The following is a 13,057-nucleotide window of genomic DNA, read 5'->3' on the forward strand; positions in this document are numbered from 1 at the left end:
AGATTCTATAAAAAATCATCTAGACATGATAATTGTAGAGACAAACATAAACAAAGACATGATCATTATAAAATAAAAAATAAAAATAAAAAATGCAAAAATAAAAACACAAATGATAATATCTTACAGTAAGCTGTATGACACACATATATATAGTAGGTATCAGTCCATTGTCCATTAGTACTTTCCAGTGTTCAACATCTGGGATAAGTCCTAGTGGTATCAGACGCGTTTCGGGTTTTAAATTCCTTTCATCAGGGGTAATTTATATAGGAGGATTTGTATTCAAAATTGGGGTGAGTAGCATCGCATTTAGACAAAGGTGGCGACACTGCAGTAAGAACAATAAATAGCGCTGTCAGAGGATGGTCCCTGAAGGGGTTTGAATTCAACCTGCACGGTTCAAATAGTATCCAAGGATTGTGGACCTTGTAATGATGGATGGTATGACTTAAGGACCCCCCGAGATAGAGCCGGAATAAGAGACATTGGAACTCCAACTGTAGCTACATTATACAGTAAATAGAGGATTTTGACCTGAATCCTGCACCTAGTAATACTGGGAGATCTCTTTCATGACTGAAAGCTGGCATCTATGCTCACTCATAACTGCCATTCGGAGGGCTTAATATTACATATTTGCCCTGTAGTGGGAACTACTATTTGAACCGTGCATGTACAGATACCCCATCCAAGTTATTTCCCTTTCCCCTTCCACTTTATCTTATGGGATGCCCTTGCTCCTGGGCCCAGGAGCCATTTTTAAATTTTCCCAGCCAAGGCACTGGCTGGATTTTGGTGGGGGGTGCTACACTAAAGGGGCCCACGGTCCCTGCCTGCAAAAGGCAGTTGCTAAGGCTTGGCTGAGCCAGTGTCAGGTCTAAACATGCGGTGCTAGCTGTGCCTGGAAGCTCAAGTAAGAGTTGTGCTGGAGCAGCAGAGGAGTAATAGTCTGCATTAAGAGTTGTGCTGGAGGAAGAGAGATCTGTATATACCAGTGTGTATATAAGTGGTTCCAAATATTTGTTCTAAAATTCACTGGGCATCTCATACTTCCTATACCCTATCCAAGTTTAATACCCTCAATAAAACATAAAAACAAGCACATGGACTGTTTTCTGTCTTGGAGTGTCTGAGAGGTGAACGCCGGGCTGGGCAGGGTGACAGATGGGCCACATCACTTTGCAGCCCCTACGGGGGTACCGCTACATGATGTATTAGTGGCATCTAATATAGACCACCACAAACTGCATAGAATAACAAATACAATGAATGTATCTATCTACCTCCATCACTGCCACTGACTGAGCCTATCTACCTCCTCCACCGAGTTAGCCTGCCTACCTCCACCAGCAAGTTATCCCATCTACCTCCACCACTGAGTGAGCCCCTCTACTTCCACCACCAAGTGAGCCCCTCTACTTCCACCACCAAATGAGCCCATCTACTTTTACCAACTCCACCACAGAATGAGCCCATCTAGCTCCATCACTGGCTGACCCTGATTAAACCCATCTACTACAACCTCCACAAAGGCCACGAGTCTACCTTCATGACTGACTAAGCCCATCTATCTCCAGCACTGCCACTAACTGAGCCTGTCTACCATCACCCACCCATCTATTATCACCACCAACGACTGAACCCATCCACAGTACTTCCACCACCAAATGAGACCATCTATCTCCACCACCAACTGAGCCAATCTACCCCCACCACCAACTGAGCCTATCTATGTCAACCACCAAATAAACCCATCTACCACCATCACTGATAGAGCCCATCTACCTCCATCACTGACTGAGCCCATCTTCTACAGCTCCAGCCCATCTTCCTCCACTGCAGACTGAGCCCATCTATCACCACTATCACTGACTGAACCCATCTACCTCCACCACCAAATGAGCCCATCTACAACTGCGAGAGTTGAGCTGAGCCCCTCAATCACCAACACAGATTGAGCTTGTCTACCACCACCACTGACTTAGCCCTTCTACTACCACCACACACTGAGCCCATCTACTGTATCTCCAGCATCGACTAACCTGCACCAGTGCCTGAGCCCATCTACCACAAAGCCCAGGAACGCTTCAGAGGACGTAAACCCACGAGTCGGGGCCACTGTAGGACTGCTGAAAGTTGCTCTGGGTCCATCGAAAAATCAGCAGTGGAAATGACATAACCCAGGAATTTAACCTGTTCACGATGGAACTCGCACTTCCCCAATTTACAATAGAGATTGTTTTCTCTTAGTTTCTGAGGCACATGATAGACATCTGTGTGGTGGCTCTCTAGGGTCTTGGAAAATATGAGGATATCGTTGAGATAAACCACCACACATAACTGCAACAAATCTCAGAGGACATCGTTAATAAATTCCCGGAAAACTGCCGAAGCGTTACAAAGGCCAAATGGCATTACGAGGTACTCATAATGGACTGTTCCGATATTAAACGCAGTCTTCCATTTGTCGCCCTCCTTAATCCTCATGAGATTGTATGCCCCTCTTAAATCAAGCTTCGTGAAAACCGTTGCTCCCTTGAGACGGTCAAATACCTCCGTAATCAACAGAATCGGATAAGCATTCTTAATGGTGAAACGACTGAGACCCCTATAATCAATACAAGGTCTCAGTTCACCACTCTTTTTCTTCACAAAGAAGAAACCAGCACCAGCAGGAGACGAGGATTTGTGGATGAAACCTCAAGAAAGTGCATCTGCAACATACTCCTCCATAACCTTATCCTCTGAGACCAATGAAGAGTAAACCCGGCCATGAGGGGGTATGGCACCAGGCTAAAGGTCAATTGTGTAATCACACGACCAGTGTGGAGTCAAACTACCAGGTTGACCTTTGTCAAAGACATCGCTAAAATCGCGGTACTCCACCGGCAGGGAGGAGAGTGAAGAGGTGTACAGGACCTTAGCCACCTTCTGAAACATGTCTTACTGCATTGTGGCGACCAGAGAACCTCAGCACGAAGCCAATTGAAAGAGGGGTTGTGCCTCTGTAACCAAGGATAACCAATATCCAGCGGAAATTTAGGTGAGGAAATAACTTGGAATTGGATTATCTCATGGTGAAGAGCCCCTACGGCCATGGACAACGGAGCAGTCTCATGAGTCACATGGGCAGGCTGTAGAGGTCTCCCATCAAGAGCCTCAATGGCAAGTGGAGTGGCACACAGCTGCAGCGGAATCGAGTGCTTCGATACAAAGGCAGCATCAATGAAGAGGCCTGCAGCCCCAGAGTCGATTAGAGCCTGTATCTCAACGGACGACTCAGCCCAAAAAAGGGTAACCGGAACCAGGGGCTTATCCTTCTGAATAACTGGGGACGAAACAAGTCCACCTAAAGTCTGTCCATGACAGGACCTCAGGGTTCGGGCACTCCCTGGATGGGTAAGACAAGACTTCAAAAAGTGACCTGCCTGGCCACAATAAAGGCACAATCTCTCCCTCCTCCTAAGGGCTCTCTCATACGCAGAGAGACATGTGAAGCCCAAGTGCAAGGGTTCACCTTCACTGATTCGGTACCAGGAGGCATGGGAGATGAGGGAGGCAAGGGTGGGACTGCAAAGCCGGAGCCAAAGGTACAGGAGGCTTCTGCAAGAACTCCTTAAGGGAAGGTCTTTCTCGGAGTCTGGAGTCACTAAGAATGGCAAACGAGATCAACTTCTCCAGCTCAGTGGGTATGTCTCGGGCTGCTATCTCATCTTTGATGTTATCCGAGAAACCATGAGAAAAAGCAGCCACGAGGGCCTCATTGTTCCACGCAACCTCTGCTGCCAGAGTACGGAAGTCAATGGCGTAATCGGCAACAGTTCTCGTACCCTGTTTGATGGACATGAGGCTTTTGGCAGCAGAAGTGGAGCGTGCAGGAACATCAAATACCACTTTACAGGAAGCCACAAACTCTGGGTAAACCAGGACAACGGGTTTTTGCATCTCCCATAGAGGGTTTGCCCAGGCCAAGGCTCTCGCAGAAAGCAAAGATATCACAAAACCTACTTTGCTTCTGTCCGTGGGAAACGCCTGGGGCAGCATCTCAAAATATATATCTCACCCTGGTTGAGAAACCCTCTGCATTGAACTGGATCGCCCCCAAATCACTGGGGAAGCGGAGCGAAATCAGACAGAGGTAATACTTGAGGCGGGTGCCTGCACAGAGACTGGAGCAGCAGCAGGGACGACTTACAACACAGGTTGTACCAGAGCAGCCACAGTGGGAGATTCCAGGTGAGCCGTGCGACTCAGGAGCATCTGTAACGCCATGGCAAACTGATCCCTGCGGTGATCCTGGTCATCCCATCTGGAAAAAATATTACCAACAAGTGGATTAGCTGCATGTTCTGAATTCATGGCCTTTGCCCACTGTCAGAAACCATGAATCAGACCGAGACAGAAGTACAGTTAAATCACACTTGCTTAATAATAATAAAAGTAAATAGAACAAACGTAGTCAAAACATAGCCAAAGTTCGGTAACCGATAGTCAGACAAGCCAGGAAGTCAGGAAACCAGACATTCAGCGTAATGGAACAGCAAGCAGGATCTGGAACCAGAAGGGATGTCAGCCAAGCAAGTCTTTAACAGGCACGCAGGAGAGAGTATCTGTGATGTTGACCTGGCGAAGGCAGAGAAGATCTGGGCTGGATGGCTTAAGTAAGCGGGACTGAGGAGCAGGATATCATCAACAGGCAGTGGTGGTGCGTCCATTAAGGGCGCTCGGGTGCCACCCCCTCTGTGTACTATGGATAGACTCATGCATTGCATGAATCTATCCATGGGTGCTGTAGCCACCACCCATTCAGGCGTCTGGCCCCTTTTCGGTCATCAGGCCTCTGAATTACAGCGGCGGGGGGTGTTTTTGAAGCCCCCGATTACAGCCACAGGTTCTAATAGGCTTCAAAAAAGGTGCACTGTGAGCGCAAACCATTGCGCTCGCAGTGCACCCAGGTGTGTTAGCAAATGAATACAGAACCGAACACATGACTGCATATTATGGGCACAAAGGCTGCAATTGATGGAGCACAGTTGGCTGCATTTACGGGGCACAGTGGCTGCATTGTATGGGTACAGAGGCTGCAATTGATGGGGCACAGTTGGCTGCATTTGATAAGCACAGAGGCTGCATATGATGGGCACAGAGGCTGCATTTTCTGGGCACAGTGGCTGCATATGATGGGCACAGTAAGCTACATATAATTGGCACAGTTGGCTGCATATGATGGGCCCAGTTGGCTGCATATGATGGGCACAGTTGGCTGCATATGATGGGCACAGGTGGCTGCTTTTGCTGGGCACAGAGTCTGCATATGATGGGCACAGTGGCTGCATATGATGGGCAGAGTGGCTGCATATGATGGGCACAGTGGCTGCAATTGATGTTTTTCAGTATTTGTCAGAATTCTTCAGTTCGTTTGCGTCCCCCCCCAAAATTTTTGAGCACCAGCCGCCACTGTCAACAGGTGAGTCCCTGTGGAAAGAAAGGAGCTGGCAATTATCCGACAGCTGAGTGAACAGCTCAGAGAAGGAAGGGCTGAGCCCAGCCCTGACATTGGGGATCTGTGGGAGGGGGGGAATGTTCTGGTTTTGAGGGTCAGTGAAATGGGGGAATGTTTTGGTGTTGGGGGTCATGGGGGGAATGTTCTGGTGTTGGGGATCAGTGGGAGGGGGGATGTTCTGGTGTCAGGGATCAGTAAGAGGGGGAATGTTCTGGTGTTGGGGGTCAGTAAGAAGGGTGATGTACTGTTGTTGGAGGTCAGTGGGAGGGCGAATGTTCTGGTGTTGGGGGTCAATGCGAGAGGGAATGTTCTGGTGTTGGGGTCAATAGGGGGAGGAATATTCTAATTTTGGGGATCAGTGGGAGGGGTAATATTCTGGTGTTGGGAATCAGTGGGAGGTGTAATGTTCTGGTCACTGGGATCAGTAGGAGGGGGGAATGTTCTAGTGTTGGGGGTCATTTGGGTGAGAATGCTCTGGTGTTGGGGCTCAGTAGAGAAAAGAATATTCTGGTGTTGGAGATTAGTGGGAGGGGGAATTTTCTGATGTCAGGGATCAGTAGGAGGGGGAATGTTATGGTGTTGGGGGTCAGTAGGAAGGGAGATGTACTGGTGTTGGTGGTCAGTGGGAGGGGGAATGTTCTGAGATTGGGGGGTCAATGCTTGAGGGAGTGTTCTGATGTTGGGGGTCAATAGGGGGAGGAATGTTCTGGTGTTGGGCATCAGTGGGAGGGGGGATGTTCTGGTGTTGGGGATCAGATGAAGGGGGGAATGTTTTGGTGTTGGGAGTCAGTGGAGGGGGGAATGTTCTGGTGTCAGGGTTAGTAGGAGGTTAGAATGTTCTGGTGTTGGGGGTCAGTGAGAGGGGGGAATGTTCTGATGTTGGGGGTCAGTGGAAGGGGGGAATGTTCTGGTGAGGGGGGGTCAGTGGGAGGAGGGAATGTTCTGGTGTAGAGGGTCAGTGGTGCAGGGGGAATGTTATGGTGTTGGGGTTTGTAGGAGGGGGGAATGTTTTGGTGTGGGGGGTCAATGAAGGGGGGATGTTGTGGTGTTGGGAGTCAGTGGGAGGGGGGGATGTTCTGGTGTCAGCATCAGTGGGAGGGGGAATCTTCTGGTGTCAGGGGTCAGTAGGGGGAGGAATGTTCTGGTGTTGGGGGTCAGTAGGGGGAGGGATGTTCTGGTGTCAGCATCAGTGGGAGGGGGAATCTTCTGGTGTCAGGGGTCAGTAGGGGGAGGAATGTTCTGGTGTTGGGTATCAGTGGGAGGGGGAATGTTCTGGTGTTGGGGATCAGATGGAGGGGGAATGTTCTGGTGTTGGGGATCAGATGTAGGGGGAATGTTTTGGTGTTGGGAGTCAGTGGGAGGAGGGAATGTTCTGGTGTCAGGGGTCAGTAGGGGGAGGAATGTTCTGGTGTTGGGTATCAGTGGGAGGGGGAATGTTCTGGTGTTGGGGATCAGATGTAGGGGGAATGTTTTGGTGTTGGGAGTCAGTTGAGGGGGGAATGTTCTGGTGTTCGGGCAGTGAGAGGGAAGATGTTCTGGTGTTGGGGGTCAGTGGGAGGAGGGAATGTTCTGGTGTTGGGGGTCAGTGGGAGGAGGGAATGTTCTGGTGTTGGGGGTCAGTGGGAGGAGGGAATGTTCTGGTGTTGGGGGTCAGTGGGAGGAGGGAATGTTCTGGTGTAGAGGGTCAGGGGGAATGTTCTGGTGTTGGGGATTATTAGGAGGGGCGAATGTTCTGGTGTTGGGGTTTGTGGGAGGGGGTAATGTTTAGTGTGGGGATCAGTAGGAGCGGGGATGTTCTGGTGTTGGGGGTCATGGGGGGAATGTTCTGGTGTTGGGGGTCGGTTGGAGGGGGAAAGTTTAGTGTCAAGGATCAGTAGGAGGGGGGGGGGGGTGTTCTGGTGTGTGGGATTAGAAGGAAGGAGGGGGAATGTTCTAGTGTCGGGGATCAGTAGGAAGGGAGATGTTCTGGAATATCTCAATGTAGGGGGTGTTGGGAGTCAGTGGGGGGGGGGGGTGTTTTGGTGTTGGGGGAATGTTTTGATGTAGGGGGTCAGTGGGAGGGGGAATGTTCTGGTATCTGGGATCAGTAGGAGGGGGAATGTTCTAGTGTTGGGGGTCATTTGGGTGGGAATGCTCTGTTGTTGGGGGTCAGTAGGAGGGGGGATGTTTTGGTGTCAGGGATCAGTGGGAAGGGGGAAGTTTTGGTGTTTGGTGTCAGTGGAGGTGGGAAAAAAGGTTAATTAAATCCAAAAGGGTTTTTTTTTTTTTTTTTTACTACTATTACTTTATATTGGCTTTTAAAATGTACAAATGCAGCAATTTAGAATTTGGATATAAGTTTTAGCACTGGGGAACACTTTTTGAAAGATAAAAGGTGAATTTTATATACTATAGAAATCAGACCAAAATGATGGACAAATGAGAGAGGTACTATTTTCCAAATCAGGGACAGTCCCTTAAAATCAAAATGTGAGGATCAGTGGGCGTGTCCCGGTGTGAGGGTCAGTGGGCGTGTCCCGGCGTGACGATGACAACGGTGTCGGGACTACGGAGACGTAAACGCGCCTCCCCCCCCTCCCAGCGCTGAGCGTAGGCTACGTGGTTGCTGGTATTTTGGGCGGACTCTGGTGGATGGCGCCCCCTAGAGAGAGCTCTCCTTCCTACAGATCTATTTCCCTTGCAGGCACACTCCTCCCTTTTTCCGGAATATTGCAAAAAAAAAAAAAGTGAACTGTCTGACTCCTCCTCCTGCCTATCCCCGCCCCCATCTCTTTGACCCTGTGTGGTAGTTTCCATGGTAACGTCCCTTCATGTTTGGTTTACGCACAGCATCCGCCACCCGCTTTCACAGACCTGCTGGCCACGCCTCCAGACTTAGACACCCCCACGTTTTCCCGCCTGCCCCTGTAGACGCAATGTGGCCCCGCCCACACGTTCCGGCGTTACGCTGAGCTGTCAGGAGTGAATGCCGTGTGGGCGTGTCGCGTCAATCACGTGGTCGGAGTAACCCGGAAGTGCAGGGAGCGAGTAACGGAGTTGACTGCAAGATCGGCTCTGCGACACCGTGTGAGGGAAAAGGGGGGGACCTGAGGGGGGAGGGGCTGTGTACAAAGGGAGACGTTGAGGGGTGTATGATGGGATGTGGGGTGGACTTCAGGGGGGGGGGAAGGGGCATGAGGGAGTGTATGGTGAGAGGATGTATGTGGAGGAGGGGGTGAAGGGAGGGGAGGGCTGGACTGGGACAAAAATGGGGCCCTGGACTTCATCCAGACCGGCCCAGGGCACATTATGGCACATCAGGGCACATATCACATCAGGGCACATCATTGGGGCACATATCACATCAGGGCACATATCACATCAGGGCACATCATTGGGGCACATATCACATCAGGGCACATATCACATCAGGGCACATCATTGGGGCACATGGCACATTATTACAGCACACCAGGCCACATCAGGGTACAGAGCCCAGCACATCAGCTAATAGGGCACAACACATCGGGGGGCACATCATTGGGGCACATTATGGGATCTCACTAGCCAGGATGCAGAGTAGCTCAGGAAGCGTCTGTACTAGTAAGTTCTCTCTCTCTTGTGTCATCACGCTGCTCCCCGGCGGCCCCTCCTCTCTTCTCGTCTATCCCAATTGGCTTGTAAGATCACCTGGGATAGAAGAGAGGAGGGGCCGCTGGGGAACAGCGTGATGACACAAGAGAGAGAGAACTTACTAGTACTGGCGCTTCCCGCGCTACTCTGCATGCTGGCTAAATCTCAATCTACCCGTCAGGCGCCAGCTGTTGACGGGTAGATAGCCGCGCACCGCAGATGCAGCTGAAACCGGCCCCCACTGAGCCATCGGCCCACCGGGAAACTCCCGGTAGTCCTGATGGCCAGTCCATCCCTGAGGGGGGAACATAAGGGGGTGTATATGGAGGGGGGGGAACATAAGGGGGTGTATATGGAGGGGGGGGAACATAAGGGGGTGTATATGGAGGGGGGGGACATAAGGGGGTGTATATGGAGGGGGGGGACATAAGGGGGTGTATATGGAGGGGGGGGACATAAGGGGGTGTATATGGAGGGGGGGAACATAAGGGGGTGTATATGGAGGGGGGGAACATAAGGGGGTGTACATGGAGGGGGGGGCATGAGGGGGGGAACATAAGGGGGTGTATATGGAGGGGGGGAACATAAGGGGGTGTATATGGAGGGGGGGGCATGAGGGGGTGTATATGGAGGGGGGGGGACATGAGGGGGTGTATATGGAGGTGGGGGGGACATGAGGGGGTGTATATGGAGGTGGGGGGGGACATGAGGGGGTGTATATGGAGGTGGGGGGGACATGAGGGGGTGTATATGGAGGTGGGGGGGACATGAGGGGGTGTATATGGAGGTGGGGGGGACACGAGGGGGTGTATATGGAGGTGGGGGGGACACGAGGGGGTGTATATGGAGGTGGGGGGGACACGAGGGGGTGTATATGGAGGTGGGGGGGACACGAGGGGGTGTATATGGAGGGAGGGGGGGGCACGAGGGGCTGTATATGGAGGGAGGGGGGGGGCACGAGGGGCTGTATATGGAGGGAGGGGGGGCACGAGGAGCTGTATATGGAGGGAGGGGGGGGGCACGAGGGGCTGTATTAGGAAGGGGGGACATGAGGGGATGTATATGGAGGGGGGGGCATAAGCGGGTGTCCATGTTGGGTGGCCGGGGATATGAGAGTGTTAAAGGGTTAGTTCACCTTTATCAAAAAAATGAGAAGAAAGAATAAGGATAGCGGTGGGAAGGGTGACCATAGAGTGGTGAGAAGGGTAAATCGTGGTAACAGACAGTGTGGTGGGAAGGGTAGAAGAAAGGGCTTCACTGTGCTGGTAATGTTTACCAACCTTTGATATCCATTCGGGGTGGAGCGTTTTTCAAAAGGGCGGGATAGCTGCGGTTGGCAGGCATGTAAGAGGCGCTACTGAGACCTTTTTTTTTTTTTCTTTTTTTTCTACTACTTTTTATTGTTTTACTTACCAATGGCAATTTTACATTGTGGGACTACAACTACAAGCCAAGTGTTGGCCTCGTGGTTGCGGTTTCTGCTCCGTTGATCTCAACAGGCGACTTTGATAGGCACCTGTCATATTTTGCAGCCTGGGTTTAAATTGCCACAGCCACAAAGCGTGGCATGTGTACAGCTCTGTCAGGGTGTCGTTTTAGAATTCTGGTGGGCGGCCAGGGGAGGGTGGTAGAACCGCGGCTCAACCAACATGGCTGCCAGTGTGAAAGGGACGAAAGAAAAGATTGTGGTTGGAGAAAGGGTAGTGAGTGGTGGTTGTAGGAAGAGCAGAGTGCGTTGGGAAGGGTATGGAGTTGTTTGATGGAAGTTTAGGAATGACAGTTGGAAGAAGGGTAAAATGTAATAGAAAAGAATAGGGAGTTGCAGGAAGGGTGGTGTATTGTAGAAAGGGTAGGGGTTGGCAGTTGGAGGAACACTGGAGTGTCATGGGAAGGGTAACAAATGGAGGATGGGTAGGGAGTTGTGGTTGGAAGAAGAACAGAGTGTTGGGAAGGTTAGGAATTATAATGGGAGGAAGGGTAGAATGTGATGGGAATGATAGAGAGTGGCAGTTACAGGAAGCGTGGTAGAAAGGGTAGGGAGTGGGAATTGGAGGAACACTAGGGTGTCATCGGAAGGGTAAGAAATGGAGGCTGGGTGGTGTCTGATGGTAGGGTGGCTTGTGGTAGAAAGGGTAGGTAGTGGCAGTTGGAGCTACAATAGTGTGTCATGGAAAGGGTAAGAAATGGGCAATGGGTAGTGGTTGGATGAAGAGCAGAGTGTGTTGGGATGGGTATAGAGTTGTGTTTGGAGGAAGGGAAGAATGTGATGGGAAAGGATATAGAGTGACAGTTGCAGGAAACGTGGCCTATTATAGAGAGGGTAGGGAGCGGCAGTTGGAGGAATACTGGTGTGTCATGGGAAGGGTGAGAAATGGAGGTCGGGTGGGGAGTGGTGGTTGTAAGAAGAGCAGTGTGTGTTGGGAAGGGTATAGTTTTTGGAGGAAGTTTAGAAATGACAGTTGGAAGAACAGTAGAATGTAATAGGAAGAATAGGGAGTGGCAGTTGCAGGAACACTAGGGTGTTAAGGGAGAGGTAAGAAATGGAGGCTGGTGTATGGGAATGGTAAGAAATAGAGGATGGGTAGGGAGTGGCATTTGCAGGAAGGGTGGCATGTGCTAGAAAAGGGGGTGTGGTAGAAAGGGTAGGGAGGTGGCAGTTGGAGGAACATGAGTGTCATGGGAAGGGCAGGGAGTGGTGGTTGGAGGAAGAGCAGAGTGCGTTGGGATGGGTATGGAGTTGTGTTTGAAGGACGTTTTAGGAATGACAGTTGGAATAAGGGTAAAATGTAATAGGAAGGATAGGGAGTGGCAGTTGCAGGAGGGGTAGCATGTGGTAGAAAGGTTAGGAAGTGGCAGTTGGAGGAAAGCTAGAGTGTCATGGGAAAAGGGTAAGAAGTGGAGGTTGGGGGAATGGGTACAGTGCAATGGAAAGGAAGTGGAAGGAAAGAGGTGTAGTGTTTGATGTGAAGGGAGTGAAAATAGGAGGAAGGGTGACGTGTGGTAGAAAGGATAGGAAGTGGCAGTTGGTAGGAGCATAGTGTCATGTGGAGGAAGGGGTAGTGTTTGGTGTGAAGGGAATGAAAATAGGAGGAAGGGTAGAATCTGGTAGGATGAAATGGGTGAAGTGTAGGATGCTCGGATGTATGGTAGAGTGTTGTGGATGCAGACAGAAGGGGAGGGGTTATGCAGACAGAAGGGGAGGGGTTATGCACACGGAAGGGGAGGGGTTATACAGTGAAGGACAGATAGATTGTAATGGTGGGGTGCACAAAAGTCTGATATGTACTACAATGTTATCCTTTCTGTCTGCTGTCAGGTTTCCGCCATGTTGGTGGGGGAGAGGAGGAATGGCAACCTCCTGGTACAGCTGGATCCGAAGCTTCAGGCCCAGCCGGTGGAGTTATTGCGGCAGAGGTTGAGCCCAGACGGACACAGCGAGTATCTGATCCGATGGGCATTGCAAAATGTGGAGGAGGCTGCAGGAAGTGGCGGAGCCACCTTGCAGACAGAGAGCAAGTCCCCGAATATCCTGATGTGGATGTCGGCAGAGGAAGTTTACACCAACTGCCCTACTCTGTTGGGGAAGCGCAAGTCTGAGGGGCCGGGCATCGCAGAAGAAAAGACGTCTGGTTCCCCCGATGAGGCCGCTCTGCAGGAGATGACCGAGGATGTGCGGATGCTGGTTCAGAGAGCAACCAGACAGATGTCCCAGAGCTCCGGTCCCGATTCCTCCATCCTCAACACCATTCATGTGCTAAGTGCCTACGCCAGCATCGGCTCCCTGGCCGGGGTCTTCAAGGAGACCGGAGCTCTGGACCTGCTCATGAAGATGCTTTGTAATTCGGAGAAGCAGATTCGCAAGAACGCCGGCAAGATGTTGCGTGCCCTGGCGTCGCATGATGCAGGTGGGACTTCTTTACTGTATCCTTTATCCTTTCA

At 51.0% G+C, this 13,057-nt stretch overlaps 1 protein-coding gene across 8 annotated transcripts in view; it reads left to right on the forward strand.

The window, feature by feature from the left end:
- Window positions 1-8,426: 8,426 nt before the first annotated feature.
- The window catches only part of CUL9 (cullin 9), a 99,966-nt gene continuing 95,335 nt past the window's right edge, over window positions 8,427-13,057 (forward strand). For 7 of the 8 annotated variants that reach the window (XM_073628654.1, XM_073628657.1, XM_073628655.1 and 4 more), the window contains exons 1-2: window positions 8,427-8,572; window positions 12,435-13,023. In XM_073628654.1, coding sequence (XP_073484755.1) covers window positions 12,444-13,023 — 580 coding nt within the window. In that variant the 5' untranslated portion in view covers window positions 8,427-8,572; window positions 12,435-12,443. The remainder of the gene's footprint in view (window positions 8,573-12,434; window positions 13,024-13,057) is intronic. The other variant, XM_073628660.1, reaches the window with a different exon arrangement.

Source organism: Aquarana catesbeiana, linkage group LG04 (assembly GCF_042186555.1).
Source record: "Aquarana catesbeiana isolate 2022-GZ linkage group LG04, ASM4218655v1, whole genome shotgun sequence".
NCBI lineage: Eukaryota > Metazoa > Chordata > Amphibia > Anura > Ranidae > Aquarana > Aquarana catesbeiana.